We start from the raw sequence: 23,376 nt of genomic DNA on the forward strand, positions 1-23,376 counted from the left end.
TGGTGAGTGGGTGGACCCGGTGGGCCTTGCTGCATCACTGAACCAAGAAAATGAATGAGAGGCTACACTAGGTGTCACCCCCTTCGTCTCCCGTTGGTCTCCGCTAATTTCCCTTTCTCTTTTCTGTCCTTCTCTTGTGCTGTTGGCCCCCAAGGCAAAGAAAACAGTCGAAATAGCAAAACTTAACTGCGTTTGATGATGCGTTCGATGGTATGTTGCAGGGCTGCTTGGCTGTGTTTAGTGATTGAATCAGCTGAGGGAGAAACAAATGTTTATACCATTTGATTAAATGATTAGAAATCCATTCAAAGTTCAGTGATGTGCCAGAAAATTTGAGCGTTTGAATTTCAGCAAGAGCAGAACAGCACCACCCAATGGGAGGTTCTCATAGCCACAAGCAGAGACACCTCAAAGAGAGGTGTTACTATGGGAGGCAGAATATAAAATACATGACGAGGCGACAGGATACAAGCATGTGTGTGGCTTTGCAGTGACAGACTCAGTGATTTGTCTCAGCGAGGGGAAAATAAAGAGTCTGAGTGAGAAACATAACGTCAGTTCTCTCTGTATCGCTGCAGTCGTGAAATGGTTTGACAAGGAACAGCAAAAGAGTTTGTTTGATTTCATCACAGTTTTTTTTTTCATTTTATGTGTATTTTGTGCTGGTGATGCAAATTTTCAATGCCGCCTTTGGCATTTAGTGGTCATTTAAGTAAAATCTAAAAACAAGACAATTCAGAAACAGCTGTTTCTCAGACACATTATAATGCTGAGCCTATAATGCAATAACTGCTCATAATGAGATACAAGAATCAAAGCTATTACATTTAAAGTAGTGCTCACATGATTGCATTAGCATATTTAACAAACTGTTTCAACTCAATTTCATGCGATCAAATATGTTATTCAATATTTATGCAGAGGCAGGCAGCTATGGAGGACCATTTGTGTGTTGTGATCATCAAGTTTCATTCAGTTTCAGTTTCAGGTCTGTCAAAGGTACAGAAAATTACTCCCAGCCTTCTTGTCTGTGTCTGAAGGGAATTGTACAGTACGAACATCGCTCTGTTTGGGATTGAGTTCTGTTTTCTGCCAAATCTCATTTCAGTGTGGAAGATTTAGCTCTAAAAAATGCTTGTAGAGGAGTAAATGGACAGTCCAAAACGGACGAATCACCTCCTACTGCTCACAGCGTTGAGTCATGCTGTGGATCCCGGCTGAAAAGCATCGAGCTCTGGGTACCTGTGCACTTCAAGAATAACACAGTTAAGGTCCTAAAACTGGAAGGATTGTGTGTAGATGCAACAAATGTACTAAGCCTGCAATAAAATTCAGAATGACTGTGAATCATTTAACATATAGGAACATGTGACTGAGGCTGTTGGGATTGTATGTTTTTAAAACCAGTTATAATTGAGTAGTAGCTTGCAATGAAGGACACTTATTGTCATGATAAAAGTGAGTATTTCTCAGTTGCTTTTGATTTCAAAATACTTCAATCGCCACTTTGTTTGTTGTCTAGTCACTATGCCTTTTGTCTGCTAATTGGTGCTGAGTAGGTAGTTCAATCCCTAAGAGTTTCTGCTCTTAGATGCAGCCTTTTAGCATCTTTCAGCTCACCCTTTTGGTTTTATAGCCCGCAACAAAATTGTAACCACACCAAAACTTGAGAAATTGAAAACAAAATCGAAAGCTTGTTGGTATGACTGAACTAAAATGCTGCATGGTGAGGCTATGCTGAATATGCAGACAAAAAAGAGAAAGAAATCCACAGGTACCACAGCAGGCTAAGCCTCTATGACCAGTGACAGTATCATTTTAATCCCTCATTACACTAGTGGAAGACTCTTACAAGAGAGACTGTCATAACTCAAAGTTCAAAGATGCACAAAATGAACTTTTCCTTCTTTATTCTCTCCAGTAAAATTGTCTCTGTCAAAGCTGCCACCTCCCGCCAATGCCCGTCAGAGTCAGGGTTAATAGGGTGAGAGCCCTGTTACTCATACAATGTGTTTAATTATAGTCATTTGCATTCACACTTTGACCAAAGGCATTTCGATCCTCTGAACTGTGGTGAAACAGTGCAGATCTGTGACGTTCAAGAGCAGAAGAAAAACAACAGCTTCATTTTGACAGTGATGTAAGTTTCATGGTGGAGTGCACCGCGTGTTGGTGGGTTGGGGGTGGAGAGATCTGACTTGCAGCAATGCCCCAGCATAATGTATGTGCCCACTCTCACAGACCAAGAGCAAGGTGGGCAGACACTGCCTTGGTTATTGATTATTACACGGGTAATTGGTTATTGATTACCCCCAGTCCTCTTGTCTGTGTCTGAAGGGAATTGTACAGTGCTAACATCACTCAGCTTGGGATTGAGTTCTGCTTTCTGCCAAATCTCATTTCAGTATGGAAGATTTAGCTCCAAAAAATGCTTGTCGAGGAATAAATGGACAGTCCAAAACAGACGAATCACCTCCTGCTGCTCACAGTGTTGAGTCATGCTGCGGATCTTGGCTGAAAAGCTTCAAGTGCTGGGTACCTGTGCACTACAGGGATGAAACAGTTCAGTTTTTAAAACTGGCAGGACCCGTGGTAAGACTGTGTTTGGATGCAACAGCTGACAAAAGACTAATGGCACGGAGTCAAAGTTAGCGATTCTGCAACAATATTCAGAATGACAGAGAAAAAAATGGTTGTAGTTGTAGTAGGCGTGTATATTTTTACTGACTGTCTTAGTATTTTGCACTCTCTTAATGATTACTTCTCATATTAATGTATTATTCTGCCTTCCTGCTCAAGAACTACAGCTGGAAAAGAGCGATTTGTTAAAACCTTGTCCATTACATCTGTCCTTGTTTCACCTAAGGTTAATGTTTTTGTATGAAACTTGCTAAAAATTAACATTTGTGAGCTTTTCATTTCAAAATACTTTAATTGCTGGTTTACTTTGAACATGAGGACAATGGTATACCGCAATTCTTTTCAATTCATTAACCGGTTAAAAAAAGAATTTACACCCTCACGATGACCAAAAAAAATGCATTGAAGGCATCACTAGTTCAAGTATCAGGCAAATATAGTGTGATTCATTGGGTCTCAGTCCTTGTAAAGTTGATTGTACTCAGTTAGCACGTGAGGAAGTTATAAACATGATTTCTAAATTAAAAGTAGCTCCTTAACCCCTTGAAATTTGTAAAATATTCAAATTCATAGACTTATAACAAATGTTATATCAAAGATATATAAGATATGTTACAATATTTTCAATATACCATAGAAATAAGGTGCATTTGCAAGTGTCTCCTTAACAGAAAATTCTGCAAGGACGAAAAATAGTTTAGCAATTTGGAGAATGGAACATGTCTCCACTTTTCACTGACTCGTATTCATCGCACAAACCCAGAACTTGATAGACGAGGACGTTTAGTTTCCTTTTGTGCAAACCTTTTGATGCCAAAGGCTGTCAAAAACCTACACCAGCAATCACTGGAACTATTTTCTAAAGAAGAAAAGAGAGGTAGTTAAGATGTTTAGAAATACAAAGGAGCTGCAGCAAAATCAAAGCGCAGCACATGTCAACTGCCAGAGCAAATAAGAACTTTCTCTTAGCTTAAGGCCTTTTGAAACAGTGTCTTTTTTTAATGAATAATAATTCAATCAGCTGCTGTACATGTTGCCTGTGGAGTTAAATGTTCCGTTCACGATTGGAGAAGTTCGTTTATGTTTTGATAGATAAAAGGAGGGTGCACGCTTTTGTTTTTCAGTTTATTTCACACATGATGAGCTTCCTGATCGGCTTCATCAGCATGGTGTTCTGCGGTCACCTGGGGAAGACGGAGCTGGCAGGGGTGGCGTTAGCCATCGCGGTGAGTTTCGTTTCTGTTTTTACTGACATTCTGCTCTCAAGGATCACCGCTCATTCTCTGTCACCGCGTTGCTTTTGAATGTCATTGTTTCTCTTATTCTGCTGTATCTATTCGAGCGTGTTTGTCCCTTCTCTCTGGACTCATAGTATTTCTTTTCAATATAGGTAATAAATGTCACAGGTATTTCCATTGGCAGCGGTTTGTCATCAGCATGTGATACTCTCATATCTCAGGTATTCACTTCATCTTATTCATATATTTATATTACTGTTTATTTTTTTATATTACATTTATATAACGAGGCCAGTCCTGGCCAGTCATGGCTGTGGTTACAGTGTGCTTTTTCAGATTTGTTTTCCCATGTGACTTTTGCCCTTTTCCTTGCACACAAGCAAGTATTGTTTTATTTTCCTGTTCTTCTGATCCCTTTTTCACAGACTTATGGAAGCGGTAACCTAAAGCGTGTAGGAGTGATACTCCAAAGGGGAGTTTTGATTCTGCTCTTAGCTTGTTTCCCCTGCTGGGCCGTCCTCATTAACACTCAGCCCATTCTTCTGGCTGTCAGGCAGAGTCCAGAGGTCGCCAGGTGAATCATTTCCACTTCACACGTGACGTTTTATGACATTGAATGCTACATGTACACTTATTACTCATGAATCGACTCATTCAGCAACGTTTTTGCACATAATTACAATTTCCTTTTTTTCTGTCTGCCACAAAGACTCTCCCAGTTGTATGTGGAGATCTTTTTGCCATCTCTGCCAGTGAGTTCAGCTTCCCCCACAGTTTTACAAAATGTTACTTGTATCTCCATCCATATATGCTGTATTGAATGGTTGTTGTGCTGTATTATTGATCTAATTAACCCCATTCATCGCCTCATGTTGGATTCTGCAGGCTGCCTTCATGTACCAGCTGCAGGGGAAGTATCTTCAGAATCAGGTGCGTTTAATGACTGCAAGACCACTGGTGTGAAACAAAATAATGAGTGAAAGTTCGTCTGTGATGAGATCATTTTGTGCTTGTATTGGAGAGGAGCATGCACTGTGAGGAAGTAACAAACAGCAGCTAACAGCTTGTTTTGGCTCACAGGGCATCATGTGGCCTCAGGTGATATCTGGAGCTGCAGGAAATGTTTTAAATGCAATAATCAACTACATCTTTCTCAACGTTCTGGATCTGGGGGTCGCGTGAGTACACCCACCATGCTCATAACAGTATATTCTTTAGATTCATCTTTGATATTTTAAACTAATCACAGTATCAATAGTCACCTGGAGGATTTATCTGAGGATTTATTTGTATGAGTGGCTGTCACTGACTATATGCTTTGTCTTTTCTGTTGCTATTTAACCCTCTTGACACCAATATAGTGGATCTGCAGCTGCCAATGCCATCTCACAGTATTCCTTGGCTGTGTTCTTGTTTATGTACATCTGCTACAGAGGACTGCACAAAGCCACATGGGACGGTAAGTTTAGGGTATTAAGCTTCTGTAGGAATAACTTTTCATGCGATTTCCTGCGATTTCTTGAAGGATATCTAGAAAGAACTTTGTACTTTGGTGCTCATAATTAGGGAAATATAAACAAAATTCTAGTCAGAGGAATTGCTCCCTGTGAACAGAAATGCTTCATAAAAGTACATATATATTCAGCATTTATTTATTAGAGTATATTTTGTTGTCCATACGTATTGAATTGTTTGCTTGCCTGCTGTGCACAATTAATTGAAATGAATTAATTGACCGAATGTAAATTGAACACTAGCTGTATTATACATATATAATCAGTGCCAAATTGTATTGTTCTTTTAGGCAACTTCCTAGAAATTTATTAACAATTACAGACCTGAAAAAGGAATTGTTACCATTGTGGCCTAATTTACAAACATTGTCTGTCCTCTTGACTTGATATTAGTAAGTGTTTGCTTTCATGAGTCAATATCAATGACACTCCTATTAGCTGTACTAGAGTTAATTAGCCAATGTTATCTTGCCAGCATGCTAAATTAAGATGGTAAACATGTCAAATGAGACTGCTGCACATCAACAGGAGCGTTAACATGCTGATAGAAGTATTTAGCTCAGAGCACCACTGTGCCTAAGAACAGCTTTGTACAGCTGCTAGCATGTCTGTCGACTCCTGTTTAAACTGTCATGTAATGTTAACATCACATTGTAGACATGACGAGGAAAGCAGTCTCACAGACCTACAGTGACAGCCACAGCTGTGTGCTGGGTATTAATACATTTCACTGAATCCATATTATTATCTCCTACTGTAGGGTGGTCAAGAGACTGCCTGCAGGAGTGGGGTCTTTTCATCAAACTGGCCATCCCCAGCATGCTGATGCATTGTCTGGAGTGGTGGCTGTATGAGATTGCAGGGTTCCTGGCTGGCATCATCAGTGAGGTCGAGTTGGGAGCTCACTCTATAGTTTACCAAGTGGCTGTTGTTTCCTACATGGTAAGTCCCTTTCATTGCATTTTAACTAGTTAAGATGTAGATGAAGGAATAGAACACAGGTATGCTAATGTAATATGTGTGTGGATATCTGAATGGTTTGGATCCAGAGGACCTAAGATGCTTGTTTGTTTTTTTGTTGTTAGTCTATGAAGTGATTGTTTTCATTCACCTCCTTGTGTCACACAGTTTCCAATGGGTTTCTCTGTCGCTGCCAGTGTGCGGGTTGGAAACGCTCTTGGTTGTGGGAACACAGAGCAAGCAAAGCTGTCCGGCAAGATCTCCCTCATCTGTGCATGTAAGAATCAAATATGTAGCCTGGCAAATCCCCACCACAGCGGAGGCGATGTGCTGCAGTGTTGAGTTATGTTCCTGGGATCTGTTCCTCTGATCTACAAACCAAACCTTTTTCAAATCTATGTGCCATGCTTGTTCATTGAAATGTGCTATTCTCTGTTCACTCTGTCACTTGTTAATTTAAACTATATGCTAATCTGCTGTTATATATTTACTACCCGTGTCTAATGTGACGTGTGTCTTATGCCCAATCTAGCTATTTTCTCAGTTTTCATTGGAGCTTGTCTTGGTGTGTCGAAGGATGTGATTGGTTACATTTTCACCTCGGAAAAGTGAGTAGAGATTATGACGCATAACCTGCCTTCATTGGTTTTTGTTTCCTTACCTCAGAAACAATAGCTAACAAACACACCCCTGTACAGAAAGCTCATTGTAATTCATCATGTATTAACCTTAGAGGACACTGACCCTTGACACCAAAGTAAGCTTGTAATTTTTTGCATTTTGCACCGTCACTACCTGAGATATGACATAGTTATCTGTCACCTTTGTGTCTGCATTTGCTTTCAGAGACATTATTCAAAGGGTGGCTGATCTCATGGAGTTGTACGGTTTCATGCATTTTGCCGATGCCATTGCAGTGAGAACCTTTGCCATTCAAGTCACTTTATCCCTCCTGCTAAGCAAAATAGACCTGACTTGTTTGCACAGATTTTAGATTTGTCTTTGTTTTACCTCCACAGGCTGTGACAGCAGGTATTGTCAGGGGGGCAGGGAAGCAAATGATTGGTGCTTTGTGTAACTTGGTGGGTTTCTACTTCGTTGGGTTCCCCATTGGATTGGCTTTGATGTTCCCTGTCAAACTGGGCGTTTTAGGTGAGGACAGATGAAATATCAATATAGCATGTGACATCTAATTATATTTCCACACAAACTAATAAACTATTTCCATCTCTGTTGCAGGGTTGTGGTTAGGGTTTTTAATTTGCATTTCGATACAGGCCATATTTTTCACACTTTATCTGTGCAAAGTAAACTGGAGGAAAACCACTGAAGAGGTGAGTGCCTTTGCTGGTGATATCCAGTGTCACTGAAGGAATTTACCACTGCTATTTAAGCTAAGACAATGATCAACATCTGTGCAAATTCTTCAATGCTGGCAGCATGTGATACAAGTATTGTAGCCTGTTTTTCTAAAATGTGATTTAGTTTTTGTTTTAAACATCTCTGAATAGGCGCTGATAAGAGCAGGAGTCAGCATCACAGAGAGGAACAAGATCTTTGGGATAGAAAACAAAGGTAAAAGGTTATTATTTGACAGGTATATACTGTATGGACATCTTCTTACTATTCCACAACTAACATTAACAATGTGTCAAACCTCACAGCCCTGGACTGCGATGAGAAAGAGGCCCACATAAAGACCAGTCGATCCAGCTCTTTGAGTCCAGCAGAGGGTAAGCTTGAAGTGCTCGACAGTCAACAGACTTCAGACGACATGGCTCTGTCAGGCAGGCAGCTGCTGGTGCGACGTGGCCTCACCGTGCTTCTCATGTTCGTCATCCTCGCTGCTGGAGTCTTCATCAGTGAGCTGCTCACCAGACTGCTCAAATTAGAGAAGTGACCATTATTAGACCACATGTGAGCAGCATGAAACAAAGCTCTGTGACTCTGCCTTTGAGAGTGCAGATGCATCATCACATTTAGCAGTAAAGCATGTAGAGAAAAGAAGCAGCTTCCATCTTACATCACTGATCTATCCGAAGCAATTTGTAACACCAAATTTCCATTCCGTTCTCCCACATTTACAAATTGTGAGGCCATTCTTTTGTGCACTGATGATGGGAAAATAGCTGCATTAGAATGACTGTTAATTATTAACAAGTAAACATGTTCTGTAATTGCATTAAGTGGATTTTTTGCACAGTTTTGATAACTTAATTGGAGGTGAAAGAGTTCAGATCCACACTGAGCATTGCGTCAATCCCTAATTTATCCCCTTCATTATTACATACTTGAAGGGTGGTTTTTAAAGTTACAATCATCAGGGAGGTACTATTATTATTACATTTCATGTAATTGTATATATCTTTGTTATTTTGATTTATTTAATAGATCAAACCCAATCACGTTTGACATTATTCACAATTTAGAAAAATCCAGTAAAACATATGACTGAAATGAGGCAGCCAATGAAAAGAAGAACATAGGCATGTCTATAAAAACATGCTATGTAAGACACTGATGAAATATATGTTCTCATTATGAAACACGTTGTCCGAATGGATGCCACAATTAGAAACAGCATGATTAAATGCTATATTTAGGCTGCAGCGCATTTGTGGATGTGTGCTTTCATCATCCAAGACAGAAAAGATGCTCTTTTTCTGTGGTTTATTTTTCTGTCCTTTGATCTGTGTTGCCAAATTTGATGATAATGAAAGGTCTGTATGCTCACACTGCAACATGCTGGCTGGATGAAGACATGTCAAACTGAGCAAATCAACCACCTGTTCACACTGTGCAGGAGCAGATAACTAGCTAGCTCAGGTTTCACAATTATAGCCTGCTCATAAAAAGAATTCACCCTGGTTAACAGCAAGCAGTTAACCACCTCTGATTTTCTGGAATGCATACATGTATGGTGTTTCTCGACAAACGCAATGGCTCAGTTTGGAAGTTGCACCTATTCCCTTATTTGAGTTAAATGAGAATGTCAATACTACTCATGTCTGTAAAATATAAGGCTGTAGCCTGAAACCAGTTAGCATAGCTTAGCACAAACACTGGAACAGAGGGAAACAGTAAGCGTGGGTCCGTCCAAAGGTCACAAAATCTACCTACCAGCACCTCAAGAGGTCACTAATTAACAAGTTTCATTTGTGTAATCCTTCCTGGTAGACACATTTTATAAATGCTGGACTTCTTCCTTCTGTTTCTAGTCTTTATACTAAGCTAAACTAACCAGCTGCTGGCTGTAGGTTGATATTTACATTACTGATTTGAGTGTGGTATCAACCCATTCATTTATCTTCATTTAACAAATTACACCAAGCAAATAAGCATATTTCTCTAAATGTGGAACTATGTCCACTATGTAATGCTTGTATGAAAATAATAACACTGTATCAGGCTTCTTGAAATGAGAACGTATCATTGTTGGTGTTAAGTAGACAATGGACAGCAGCAGAAATAATACAAATAAAGAAATTATGGCACATCACCTCTTCACCTTTTTGTAAGCAGACATTTCAGTTAAAATAATCTGTCCAAAATACATTTAATCTCTATCACATTTTATTTCCTTTAGCCTCAAATTACTTAATTTTTTGGTAAATACTAGTGTAATAATTATTAGTCCAATCATATTTAGTATTTAGGCCACAGGCTCTCCTGAAGGGACTTTTTTTTTTTCCCAAGATACAAAGCAACCACTTCATATTCTTATTATTTAGAAGGTGATAACTTCAAAAGACCTTTCACCTTTGAGGTATCCATAAAAGTCTCCGCTGCATTCTTCAAACTGACGTCAGCGGTGGCTGGTAACAGATTGATGTCTGCAACAGTCACTTAAAATCTTGCATATTAATTTAGAGTTATTCAACATGTAAATCAGGCTTGATTCATACATGGTTACATCGGTGTCTGAGCTTCGGTCTTGCTCATCAGCGGAGACATTGCCACAGGCTCCTCACAGAGACTGTAATCTTGGCCCGATCACCTCCAGAGACTGCAATCAGTAACATGCTGTGGCGTCAACAAGTGACTGTGTAAAGATTTGCTGTCAGTATCGTTAGACTAGAACTTGTGATACAGTAGCTTAAGGAATCTCACATTAACTTCTTGGCTGTATCACCCTGCACTACAATGACATAGCTGGAATTCAGTAAAATAATGGCTTCAGGTAATAATATTGCGTATTATTTTAGTGAAACACAGTCCACTGCATATACAAAAATACTAACATGTGACGGCCTTGCAGCCTGAGGGGTTATAACTTGTAATACTGAGCAACAGAGTTGCTCTCGTCAGTGCACAAATGAGTTATCGGCATATTGAAGTCTGGACAATATTCATCTGAATGCATCATCCTGAAAGGATGGAGGTCTTTAGGGGGTCTTAATCTTTGCTGGTAACTGTGTGTCAAATATCCACCACATTATACGTAACAGAAATCAATGATTGCCTCCTCTCATCGAAGATGGCCTTTGACCAGTCACTGAAGCTAAATGTATGACATCATTTATTGAGGTCTGGCAGTGACATTGCCGTTTAATGTCAAGTGCAATATTGAACGACAGAATTCATGTATGTCCATAACAAGCCATCATTGTTTTTTATCATAAATAATGAGTAACCTTAACCTTTCCCAACTCTTTGTACCACAAAATGTTCAACAAATCCGAATGTCATTTCTCAAAGTGTCTACACTTAACATTTAGGAAATAAAAGTTTATAACATAAACACAGCAAAGTAGTATGAACTCTTTGGGCTCTAAATTTAAATACAACAATGGTCACCTCAGTGGCCCCTCACCATTTACTGTTATCTGTAAATCTCTGTGACATTTGTTGTGTGTTAGGTTTATGTCACAATATGATCATATTTAAATCTGGGTTTGTTCATGCAGTTTTATGTGCAGAATGTGTGCTTGGTGAAGTGGAAATCTTATTTCTGTTGGTCAGCATGATGGCTATTGAATACTTTGACGTCAGCAGCAGGACCTACCATCAAAATCGGTCGTTTAATTTTTGAACCCTTGTTTGGAGTCCTTCTCTTGAACTGCATATTTACCAGAAGAAAAAATGTACTTGTAGTTCAACTACACTACTACTTCATCACTACTGTAATATATTTTAGCTCCAGGATCCATTATGCATGAGCTGTAATTAGTTTCATTGTCATACAGTTTAAAAGTCGTTTTTATTCATTAGGGTATTATAATATTGGCCATAGATATTACTGTGAAAAACAACTAGCTTATTATTTGTGAATCACCTGTCGGAGTTAGGGTTGTCAGGGCTGACAGAGATACACGAAGACAGTGCAGTAATGTATAGCCTACTCAAATAGTTCTACTCATATTTACATCAAATATTTACAGTCAATCTTAAAGTTAAAACACAAGAAAATCATTTAAGGTCATTAAGAAAGAAAACGTACGGCGATACGGAAATCATGACCAGAAAAGGTACAAAAATCAAACGTTATCTGTGGAAGAACATCTGTTCCTTGAAGTCCACGTGGTCTCCATGTGAGGGATTTATAGTCTTAGTTGAGTAGCTCAGGTTGAGGAGGTTAAAACATAATCTTTGGAACAAGACACCTGGTCATCCTGCCAGTCTCATTTGAAATTACCTCCAGCTTTCTGTGTATTTGCTCAGCATTGCAGTACTTAGTCATCGTTTTCTTTACAAATAACAGAGCTTGTGGCCCATTTCAAGAAATATTTATATAAAGTGACAACCCAAGTCTATGAGTAAACTTTGAAACTTCAGACAGGAATTCAGCACTTTTCTCTCTAAAAAGGAGATCTGGATTCTACATTCAGAGGTCAGAGATAGCTCAGAGGTTTGTGGTCAGGTCCAGAGGAACCAGTGGTGTAGGAGTGGAGCCATTTGCCCAGTTCAGGGTAAAGTTGGCCCTGCTCTTGGCACTGTGTTCTGGTATGGGGAACCCAATGTGAAAAGCGACACCTATGAGCAAACTAAGAACTGCAATCAAGAAGGTGAGGCCCCGACGCAAGGTGAGCTGGGCGACAGAAAGCAGCGCTTGAGGTTTGGTGTTTTTGCTCTGCTCAGTATCCCCGTCAGTCCCTCCTGCATTTGTGTTGTTGCCCTCAGCCTCACAACGCGTCTTCAGCTCCTGATCCTGGGTGTTGACCGGACAGTAGCCATCTGTTTTAGGGTCTTCTTCATCAGCCACCTGTGCCTTCAGAGTGCAAAGATGCTGCCGTTAATCAATATGCAAGAAACTTAAGTACTGATAAAACTAACATGAACAAAGACACAGGAGCAACTACACACCACACACTGTATGCTATATATACACTCACTGTATTAGTGCAGTCAGAGGTGTCAGGCACCATCGCTTCATTCAGTATTGTACTTGTAGGTCGCTTTGGTATCACCACCACTTTCTTTCCAGCTCGCTGTTGAGCCTGAAAGCACATTAGATATTATTCATGTAGAAAACTCCTCGCCTCCACTTTTCTAACTAATTAGTTCAACTAATATTTATGTCTTTCAGTTTTTTGTTAATGAGTTGAGAGAAGAAAGCTATGCCAAAGTACAGCAGAACCACGATAAAACAAAAGAGATTTGCAATTAGTACGAATTTTGTTGAAAAACTGAAAGAAAACTAAAATTTAAAATACTGCCAAAACTCAGTTGGTATGGGGAAACACTGCAGGGATGCCAGAATTTAATGATGAAGCTGCCTCTTAATGGAGCTCCATTACAAAACAAATTCCCTGATGGGAGATTTCATCTGATAATCCCAATTACATGCCTGCCCATGACACTTTAAATACCATGTATGGTTCAAAACACAATAAGCTCACCCTACCTTGTGCGTGATTTTCTTCCAGTTGAGTTTGGAGATTAGAACAAGGAAGAAACACGCCTGAAGGGAACTACATGTTAAGAGACCCAGCCACAAGCCTAACAAGAGATACACAAAAATACACACATTAAAGAAATATCTACTGTGCATTCACTTCATACAGTACATACTGGTAAATAAAATGTAGATGTAAATTTAGAGGCTAATGATATACTTCATATTTACGACAAAAGGATGAATATACTGTACAGCCATGCAAGCAGCTATATGTAGGCACTGCTAATTGCTAATATCAGCATGCCAGCATGTTCGCATTGCATGAAACCATGTTGGTGTTTAGGTAATGTTTACCATGTTAACCATATTAATTTAGTGTGTTAGCATGCTGGCATGTTGCTGATTAGCATTAAGCACACAGTACAGCTGATGGGAATGTCATTAGTTTTCTGGTGATGAAAATTAAATTAAAGTCTGGTCTGATGATGGTCTGAGCTGGAAAGTTAACGGATCACTCACTTATTAGCATTCATCTTGAGGGAACCATGAATGTCTGTAGCAAATTTTATGCATTTTTTTAAGCAATCCACATCAATGAGCATCAACATTGCCTAGAGCCATGCTGCTAGCGTAGCTCAAAAGAGCGGAAGGGTCACCAGAGATATTACCCACACAGGTACGCTGCACTCCAAACTCTTTCCATATCTGTATGTTAAATCAGAGCCACCCTGATATTATTATTACACTCTGAGCTACATTGAAAGTCCTTTATTCAACAACTACTATAAAAACCCAATTGTGTGTGTGTGTGTGTGTGTGTGTGTGTGTGTGTGTGTGTGTGTGTGTGTGTGTGTGTGTGTGTGCGTGCGTGTGTGTGTGTGTGTGTGTGTGTGTGTGTGTGTGTGTGTGTGTGTGTGTGTCAGCATGCACGCACATTCATTACTTCACACACACTTTGAGTGGACAGCAAAGATCCACTCTGGCAGGGGGTAAATGGCAGGCTGCAGGGAAGGAAATTAAGGAATGTCTGGAGCAGCTGGACCAAGTGGGTTTGTGGGTTTAACTAATGAATCTGCATTTAAATATAGACATACTACCTCATTTCCGACTACTGCTGCCATTCTTCAAAGGTGCTATTGTTTACAAATTGGGCTTTAGAGGTAGCGCATGATGGTGATAGTAGACTGAAATGTTTTTCCCTGCCAGTTAAAAAGGATCCAAGAACACAAGAATTGTCTGTATTTTTTTAACATTTCCAAGCCTAAAATTAGGGTCCCAAGGTTGATGTAAGTATGAATAGCATACTTATTGTATTTTTTTTTCTTTTTGTTCACAGAAAGATACAGAGATGGTATGGGCTGAGAGCATTACCTAATATTCTGAGCTGGGCAGCAAACATCAGAGCTACTCCCACTGGCAGCCCGATGCAGTAGTAAGACACCAGGTTGGACAAGGCAGCAATTTTCTGCATCCCAGATCCGACAAGAATCCCTGAGCAGACACACTAAAACACACACACACAGATTGAAACAAAAAAAAGAAAAAAAAAAAACATTGATTCTACAAAACAAGTAAACAGCTCCGGATACTATTCAAGACAAGATTTATGTACATGTAAAACAAGACCAGAACATTTGTTCTGCTCTGTAATCACATACCAGAAGTGAATCAAAGAACTGAACAAATATGTAGACTGTGAGGTTCTTTGAGACAATCGCCACAATCTCTCTGCAGACAGAAGAACAATATCATCAAAAACAGAGTTGTCTTTATATGATACAGGAATGAATGTGCAGTTGTCTGAAACTCACTCATCAGAGGTAAATATGTAGCCTATGACGGATTTAGAGCAAACAATGGAAATACCCTGCATCACAGCAAGCAGTCCTGTGGCGAAGACATTATGTAAGGGATAAAACCAGACAAGTTACATGTTCCACAATTGTAATGCATGATTTTCATCCAGATTCATGCAAACGTCATACAAATTTGAAGGGCCAAGGCCAAAAGTCAAGCCCTTCTATGGTATACAAGTTATTTTCCACGACTTAGTTTGAGACAAAAGCATTGATACAATTGTGGTGATGTTAGAATTGTACCAGCTCTCCAATGAAACCACTGTCCCACAGTGCTCCATAACGACTGCTTTCTGTACGACAGTTGTGTAACTACATGTGTAGTTACTCCAGAGAATTACACATCTTCAAACCTAAACAATGGAATAGGTGTTTACAAGTATATATGTGTTTGTCTTCCCTCAGTACCTGAAAGAACCAGGACCACTTTGCAAGTGACTATGGCCCTGGCGGTGTTCCCGGCCCCCAGAGCGTTCCCAACACACACACATGTAGCTGCATGGATGCCTAGAGGACACTGCAAGGACTCCACATTACTCTTTGGTGTTAGTTACAATCAGTTATACAGCTGACTTAAAGCTCCAGGATGGAGGATTTAATGTTAAATTGAACACATTTGTCAATCCATACCATGTACATTATGGTTCCTATTTCGTTCAACACATGCTGGGCAGCAAGGTCCACCTCGCCAAGCACACCTGTTATGATAAAGGTCAGATTTAGACATGTACAAAGACTAACTCACCATGCCTGAAAGCTACACCAAGGAACTTTGCATGAATGTACAATCACACATCCCGAGGATTCAGTGGGGGGGGGGACACAACACTAACCAGCAAGGAAACCTCCAATCTCCCAAATCCACCACTCAAAGCAGACCATGAAAAGACTGGGAATAGCCAGCTTCATGTAGGAGTCCCACTCCTGCAGACAGTCAGTGGACCAACCTGCAGGAAGTTTCACACATAAGGGTTATAGGTTATAGGTTATACTCAGTATGGCCTGTAGAGAATGACAGCTTTCAGAGATGCTGATTTGATTTGGTCATATAGTATTTCGATTCACATTTTTCAACAACCCACCTCCCCATGTCTTCTGATGGAGCTTCTTCCATCTGATATATCCATACAACAGCAGGCAGATGGCAATCTGAGAGAGGCTATTAGCAATTGCTGATCCACTGCAGACACACATGATAGAACATGTTTTTCTATTGGAGGGATGTCTCGTGACGTCCTACAGTGACTCCATCCCTCTCTTACAAAGATAGGGCAGGACTGCACGCTGAGGGGTCATTGTGGTTTGAGCATACTTGATGTCCAAGGGTCTGAGAATAAGGGCCAAGCAGGAGTCCATGCTTGATATGGGAGGGGAAGGACGGACCTGACGCAACCACAGACCTGATTGGTTAAGTCGACTGCCTGTTGAATTCAGTGTTTGTCCAGCTGGACTCTCAACTGCTCTTTCTCCTGTCTTTGCTCTACACTCCCTCTCTCTCTAAATAAAGTACAGTTCTAATAAACATCAGTGCACTGCTGGCTCTGTTTTAACAAAAAACATGCTATTCTTCTTACATACATTAAAATGCATACGTTTTCTGACCTCTTCTTTCCAAACTCCTGGCTATCTATCAGTTTCTCTGCTTTAAATACAAAAGGATTAACTAGCATATTTTTTTGCTCATGACACTTGAAACGTGACACTGCATCAAGTAACACAAAGTCCACTCAAAATGCAGAGGAGAGGAGAGGCAGGCACACTTACAGGACACCCAAATCGAGGCTAATGATTAAGACATAGTTCGCTGCCAAGTTAAAAACATTCGCTGCTGCTGCCGTGTACAGCTGAGGCAGAATGATCCCCTGAGAGACAAAAAACACATGCAATCCACAATCAGCAATCCAGTTTGAAGAGCCAGTATTCAACCTGTATGATATCTTATTTATAAAATTTCTAAGAAACAAAATAAATTCAGAAAAATATAACACCATCAGTGGTAACAATGCTAAAAGTGGTGAGGCCATTATGCACAGTGGTGCTGTGAGCTAAATGCTAATGTCAGCATGCTAACGTCCTCACAACCACAATGCCAACATGCACATGTTTAGCAGGTTATCATGTTTAAGATTTTAGTTTAGCATTTTAGCATAGTAACATGCTAATTAGCACCAAACATCAACTACAGCTGAGACTGATGTGCATTGTTATTATACATGATGACCTGATGTTGGTGCTACAGGAAAAGCGTCCGCCATTTTCTCTGATGTAAATTCATCATGGATTCTTCTCTTTTTTATTTACCACCTGTCCTGAAAATGTTTTCGGGAGCCAAACACATTTCAATACATTTTTTAAAATTCAGTGCAGTTCCTGCTTCCTCATATATGCTTACCTGGTTTTGTAGATAGGCAACTTGCAGGAAGTGCAGGAACATGGCCTGTAGCAGGGAGAGGCAAAGTGGATTTTTTTCAACTTTAAAAACTCAAATTGGATTATCTCAGTCAAATTATAGAGGTAGTTGGAGTAAGCACAACATTACAGACAGAGATGAAGTGCTTCTGGTTTTGCTTTCGAATCACTATCATTTATACACTTCAATTTGGTAAATATCCAAAATTTTTTTCATGATGTGTCCATTTATTTAGAAACACTAACTACTGTTTTAATGCCCATTGCTGCAAAGATTTAGCTAAACATGCTTTCCTTAATTTTATGCCCTAGAAAGGCTAGCATTTAACTTCATGGCTTCATGGATAGCACATGGATAGCACTGCTGGAAAATTAAATAAAGGGAATGCATCAACACAGGGGAAAAAAAAAGACATTTACACATTTGTCTGACTATTATTTTATATTTCAGAAATAATTTTGCAGTTCTAAATATATTTCTTGTTGCTACATCCTTTCCGCATCTTCAAAAAGTCGTTGAATTTGGGTCACTGTGAGAGCTTAAGCAAAATTTAATCAGCTTAATTTACAGTGATCAGGTTAGCCTGTGGACTGATAATGAATACATTACATGGCTTTAAGACAAGGCCAAAGAGTACTATCTTTTGGTATTCAGCTGACCACTGGAACACATATCCAATCTTTTGATAAGCTAAAAGACTCAATTGTTCTTGACCCCAAACTTGTTTCCCTGCCTCTTCGCTTCCTATTCTTGGGTAGAGCCTGTATCATTTCCTAGTGTGCTAATTCTGTAGTTCAAATAAATGCAGAATTTTGCACAATGCAACCTATATTGACATTTCAGGGGAGTGTTTCAGATCAGCACTCACTGGAACAGCTGGTAGAAACACCATCACGTAGAGGTGGGCAATTCTGAAGAACAGGCAAACAGAGTTTTATTATCATTATTATCCATCCATCCATTTTCCATACCACGTTGCAGAGGGGTGCTGGAGCCTATCCCAGCCGTCGACGGGCGAGAGGCGGGGTACACCCTGGACCGGTCGCCAGTTGATCGCACGGCACAAACAAACAACCATTCACACACACACTCACACCTAGGGGCATTTTTTAGTCACCAATTAACCTAATGAGCATGTTTTTGGTCTGTGGGAGGAAGCCGGAGTACCCAGTGCATGCATGGGAATCAAACCGGCAACCTTCTTGCTGTGAGGCACGCACACTACCTGCTGCCCCACCATGCAGCCCTATTATTATTATTATTATTATTATTATTATTATTATTATTATTATTATTATTATTATTATTATTATTATATTTTCATTAATTAGAGCAAACAAAGACAATAATTAACTTTCTGCTGAGATATGCCCCTATATATATGCACGCATCAAAACTGTGTCTTTGTTCACGTTAAACATCTGCTTTGTTCATCAAAATAAAATGGCAGGAATCTAACAATAATGTTCTATTTATGGGTCAAATAACATATCCAGGCTCTGTATCGATATACACTAATGCAGAACACACACACGCACGCACACACACATACACACACACACACACACACACACACACACACACACACACACACACACAGAGAAAGGAAAGGTATTAATGTATCAGTTTCATAAACTGTGAATTTACCTTGCCACCTCATCCTCTTGGTGCATGAGTAACAGTAATTTGTAAGAGTTGATGAGAAGACCCCAACAGGGCAGACAAAACAGCAGCAGGATTAACGAGCTCCTTTGGAGAATTACTCCCACACGTTTCATGTTCTTACTGCCGAACGTCTGCAAAACACAAACGAGACCAAAGCAACCAGATCTGATTACACAGGTTCTCAATTTAACCTCTCTGTAGATAACGCACAGTAACAAAGGGACACAGGTAATGTGGTTTGCTCACCTGAGAAATGAGCGTGTCACAAGCCAAAGCAAGGCCATAGCCTGTTGCACTGGTGGTCACGTTAATGGTCTGAGAGGTGGAGAATCCAATACAAGAAAATCAAAGATCAAAACACGCAAGTTAGACTTTGCTAAATGTTACCATTCAAATGTCTTTTTACTCATTGTTCCTTTTGTTTATGTCTGTAACTGTAAGTAGTATCTACATTAATGTGATCTGGGGACACTGTCCAACACCTAAGTTGTTAATATGAATGTGGTTCCATAGTTGATGGAAACTCTTTGGGATAAAAGGACTAAAAACAACTGATTGCAAGAGCAGTCAAGCATTTACAGTTCTGTGTGCTCATGCATATCAAAGTTGTATGCTAGGTGCAGAAAGGGTGGAAAAGTCTGTGGTTGCAGAAGAGGTAGTCTTCATGGAGCAGAGCAACTCCATTAAACAATATGTGTGGGGAAAATGCTTCAGAAGGAGAAAGGAGCAAAGCCTAATGTGTCTCAAGCAGAGTCTACAGAGACCATACGCTAACTGTGCAGTCTGTGATGAGCGGCTATCAATTGCTGGAGGAGGTATTCAGATAGTTACATATGTAAGTACTTCTTATTTAAGTAGTAATACCACACCATAAAAATACTCTAGAGACATTGGATGCTACTGTTGCTAGTTGGTTGAGGTGGAGCTCATTTTTAACTATTGTGTATAGGACTGCAAGTAATTATTATATTCATTATGAATCAATCTGCTGATTATTTTGTCCATCAATCAATTGTTTGGTTTGTAAAATTTTCTGAAAATCATGGCAAATTTACTATCACCTAATCAATTAATTCATCACTGCAGTAAATGAACTGAACAGTTCATTTCAACTGGCCAGTTTCACTCTGTCCTACCAGTCCATTGTGATCTCTCACATGGACATGGACTCCCTGAACCTTGACATTCAGGGAAAAACTATTTCTGTTCTACAAAGTAAAGATAGAGGGCTGTGCTCTGGGTATTCTGTTGTTACCCAAGAAAACTGGAGCTGTGAAACACATTGTGGATTTCAACCCAAATAATGCATGCAGGCTATCCAGATGTTTATTCAGGTCTACTCAGTCAGAACTACAGGGTAAATTCATTTCTTTAGAAGTGTACAATAAAGCTCTGCCAAGATCTTGATATTAATTTAATGTGAAAGGGTCGATACACGCAGTCCCACTGAGAATCAACACCCCAGTCTGCAGTTTGTTGCGAAATTCAACCAATTTCAGCTCATTTGTTTGGGTTTGCATGCCCTTCTAGTTCTGTGCCAACTGCTCTCACAAGCTCATCAGTGACGGAAGAGTGACGGTAGTCACTGTGCTGCTTTAGTTGCAGTGGGTAAACTTTTGTATGAATTAGTAAAGACAGTACCGCTGAGGCCAGCGCATATCCAGCCAGTGCTGCATTGCTAATGTGACCACAGAATATGGTGGTAACAAACGGCAGGAGGAAGTTCAGAATCCGAGACAGCAGCTGTAGAAACAAACAGAAAGTGTTGACTAATTTCCAAACTGTCCATCAGTGATTGAGTGAAACAAATTATTGCTATGAACTGACTTCAGACAGCTTATCTGTACTCAGCAAAGTAGTTTCAAGTTAGAGAGCAGTGTTGTGAAATCACCAAATGCACACAGGTTTGCACCAGTATATAATATAGGCACCCTTTTATTTGAGCTTTCGCATGCTGTCTATGTCTTTCAGAACTGGTAACTGAGTGGCCATTTAACAGTAACCATGAAACAAAATAATACAATAACCAAATGTATTGGAGTTATGCATAACACCCCCACTGCCCCCACCCCCTCATTCACTCATCTCCCTCTCCCCGGACACTTCAACTTTCCCCTACTCACCAATGGTCCTGTTAGTTTTAAGACATGGTAGAGTTCTTCTCTGTAGACCAGTGGTAGCCAACGTCTAACGCACGCACACCAAAACAGTTTGGAGCTGACCGCGACCGCCTCCTCATCTCCCTCAACCCCTGCTGTCTTGGCAACAGACACCCCAGCAACGGGCACTGCACCCGGCAAGGGGTGTACAGGTTCCAGGGAACCCTGCTCCTCCATTCAAACACGGAAAAAGGAGATAGGAGGGAGAGAGGAGGGAGAAAAGCTAGGGTAAAAGAGAGGAAGGCAGTGGGGGGAGAGAGAGCAAGGGTAAGAAAAACAGTCCTGGGTTAGAAATACAACACGTGCCTGTCTTCAAAGTTATTGATTAAAGAATGTGGATCAGGGGAGGGGCAGATGAGAGAATGAATCAAAGAGAGGGGGAAAGAAAACAGGGGGAGTGACAGAGGGAGTGGAAAAGAACAAAAGTGTTTGTACTGTATATAAAATGAGTGGGTGCTTTGTGAACCTGTTTCATTAACATATTTTGGTATGTGAGTGTGTATGCGCAATCTTGCAGGGCTCAGCAGTAATCTGATGAAGAATGCCTGTTTGCACGGTGTACAGAAAGAGCTCTGATGGCATAAACTCTTAATTACAGCCAGGGCAGCCACGCTGCTAGTGTTTGTGCACGTGCATGCGCACGTACTTGAGTCAATGATCTTATCTGCCTCTGAGTGTACTTCGACTGTTGACTTTATCCTGCAGGTCAGCCTCCTCATCTTATTGTCACATAAACAAACATGGTCACATGCGCATAAACCTGCACGCTTCTTTCTCTCTTTCCTGGCAAAGCTCTGTAACTTTTATTTAATCACCAGCACCTTCAGGTATCTTCAGCTTGTATGTTCATGAATTACTTTGACAGAGCAACAATATTGATTCAATCACTAATATTGTCTTGTTGTGTTTATCTTCTCATTAAAGACACAGTTTCAGTAAGTGCACAGTTAACAGCATGGCCAAATGTGTATGTGTGGTGAGAAAGAGATCCCTGTATGTGTGATCCTTTACATAGGATAAGAGCCAGTCCATTGTGCAACATCACAGTACGAGCACAATCCTTTCCCCCAACTACATTGCAGTAAACTTTGCTCTTTGTCCTGACTGCAAAGGTTTTCATATTCTGAATGTTATATACTGATTCTAAAAAGTCCAACGCTTATTACGCATTGAAATTCACGTCATCCAATGCACATACATGAGCAAATAAGTGAGGGGAGCATGACAATTACAACAGGCACTTTTGACTATGCTTGGTCAAACTCACATCAGGGATTTTTTGCTGTAGTTGTTGTCGTTGAGAGCAAGTATAAGAAGCTGTCAGGCTGAACAATGGGTTAGTGGATACAGGCCTACCATTTTAAGAAGCTTAGCATGTGTGGTCTGGGTTGAGCTTTGACAGAGGGCAGTCAAAATCTGATGGTAGAAACGGCAATAATGATAACGAGGAATGATATTTCTACTGGTCTTTAATTAGCCTTACATTTATCATAATGTTACAGAATGGATGACGAAACAAAATGAAGTCTTCATGGTTTATTAAAATCTATTTTTTCAACTGCAAATGAAACAGTGAAGAAGTCAAAAGTTTGAATGAGACGTGAATGATACAACATCTTCACCATTAACAAACACATAATAGTCCAATATTAAGGTTAGTAGTGCTATTAAGGTGTTTGCTTTAAAAAAAAATAGTCGATTAAGCTCTTAGGAGTTTAGTGCACAAACAACACGTACAGCAGATAACAAACAGCTTCTAATCAAAGAAAGAATGTAGAGATATATTTCAAAGAAATAGACTGAAAGCCTCAACAATACATGAGGCTTACTTCACGTTTGAATCCATCATTTGTAGGTTTCATTTTTCAGTTGGTCAATGCCTCACTCTAGTGGGAAGGACAGGAAGGGACGTTCTCACATACACACACACACACGCATGCACGCCCACGCACACACGCATGCACGCACGCACAACTGCATTACACATCTCCTGCTACTGTAACAGTAACAGCGTCAGCTGGACCAGCACCCACACCTTACCAAGACTCTGTCTTATCATGACTTACTATACTGTTGATATGGTGTGATTTATTTGG

At 40.1% G+C, this 23,376-nt stretch overlaps 2 protein-coding genes across 2 annotated transcripts; one reads left to right on the top strand and one right to left on the bottom strand.

Annotated features, from left to right (window-relative positions):
* The first annotated feature begins 2,406 nt into the window (after positions 1-2,406).
* Positions 2,407-9,850, top strand: LOC139344927 (multidrug and toxin extrusion protein 1-like). Its single transcript, XM_070983368.1, has 16 exons — positions 2,407-2,592; positions 3,765-3,866; positions 4,031-4,099; positions 4,304-4,452; positions 4,588-4,630; positions 4,764-4,808; positions 4,959-5,056; positions 5,240-5,337; positions 6,153-6,334; positions 6,521-6,629; positions 6,885-6,960; positions 7,199-7,268; positions 7,372-7,504; positions 7,592-7,686; positions 7,864-7,927; positions 8,017-9,850. Exons 1-16 carry the CDS (start codon positions 2,407-2,409, stop codon positions 8,250-8,252), a joined length of 1,755 nt encoding a protein of 584 aa, XP_070839469.1. The 3' UTR covers positions 8,253-9,850.
* A 1,684-nt stretch (positions 9,851-11,534) lies between these two features.
* slc47a1 (solute carrier family 47 member 1) lies at positions 11,535-21,473 on the bottom strand. The gene is made up of 17 exons (XM_070983036.1): positions 21,245-21,473; positions 20,763-20,864; positions 19,368-19,436; positions 19,104-19,252; positions 18,325-18,367; positions 17,439-17,483; positions 16,811-16,908; positions 16,129-16,226; positions 15,880-15,993; positions 15,677-15,744; positions 15,455-15,563; positions 15,002-15,077; positions 14,849-14,918; positions 14,562-14,694; positions 13,197-13,291; positions 12,685-12,789; positions 11,535-12,560 (listed from the first exon to the last, which is right to left on the bottom strand). Exons 1-17 carry the CDS (start codon positions 21,455-21,457, stop codon positions 12,195-12,197), a joined length of 1,953 nt encoding a protein of 650 aa, XP_070839137.1. The 5' UTR covers positions 21,458-21,473; the 3' UTR covers positions 11,535-12,194.
* Positions 21,474-23,376: the final 1,903 nt, after the last annotated feature.

Source organism: Chaetodon trifascialis, chromosome 16 (genome assembly GCF_039877785.1).
Source record: "Chaetodon trifascialis isolate fChaTrf1 chromosome 16, fChaTrf1.hap1, whole genome shotgun sequence".
Classification (NCBI taxonomy): domain Eukaryota; kingdom Metazoa; phylum Chordata; class Actinopteri; order Chaetodontiformes; family Chaetodontidae; genus Chaetodon; species Chaetodon trifascialis.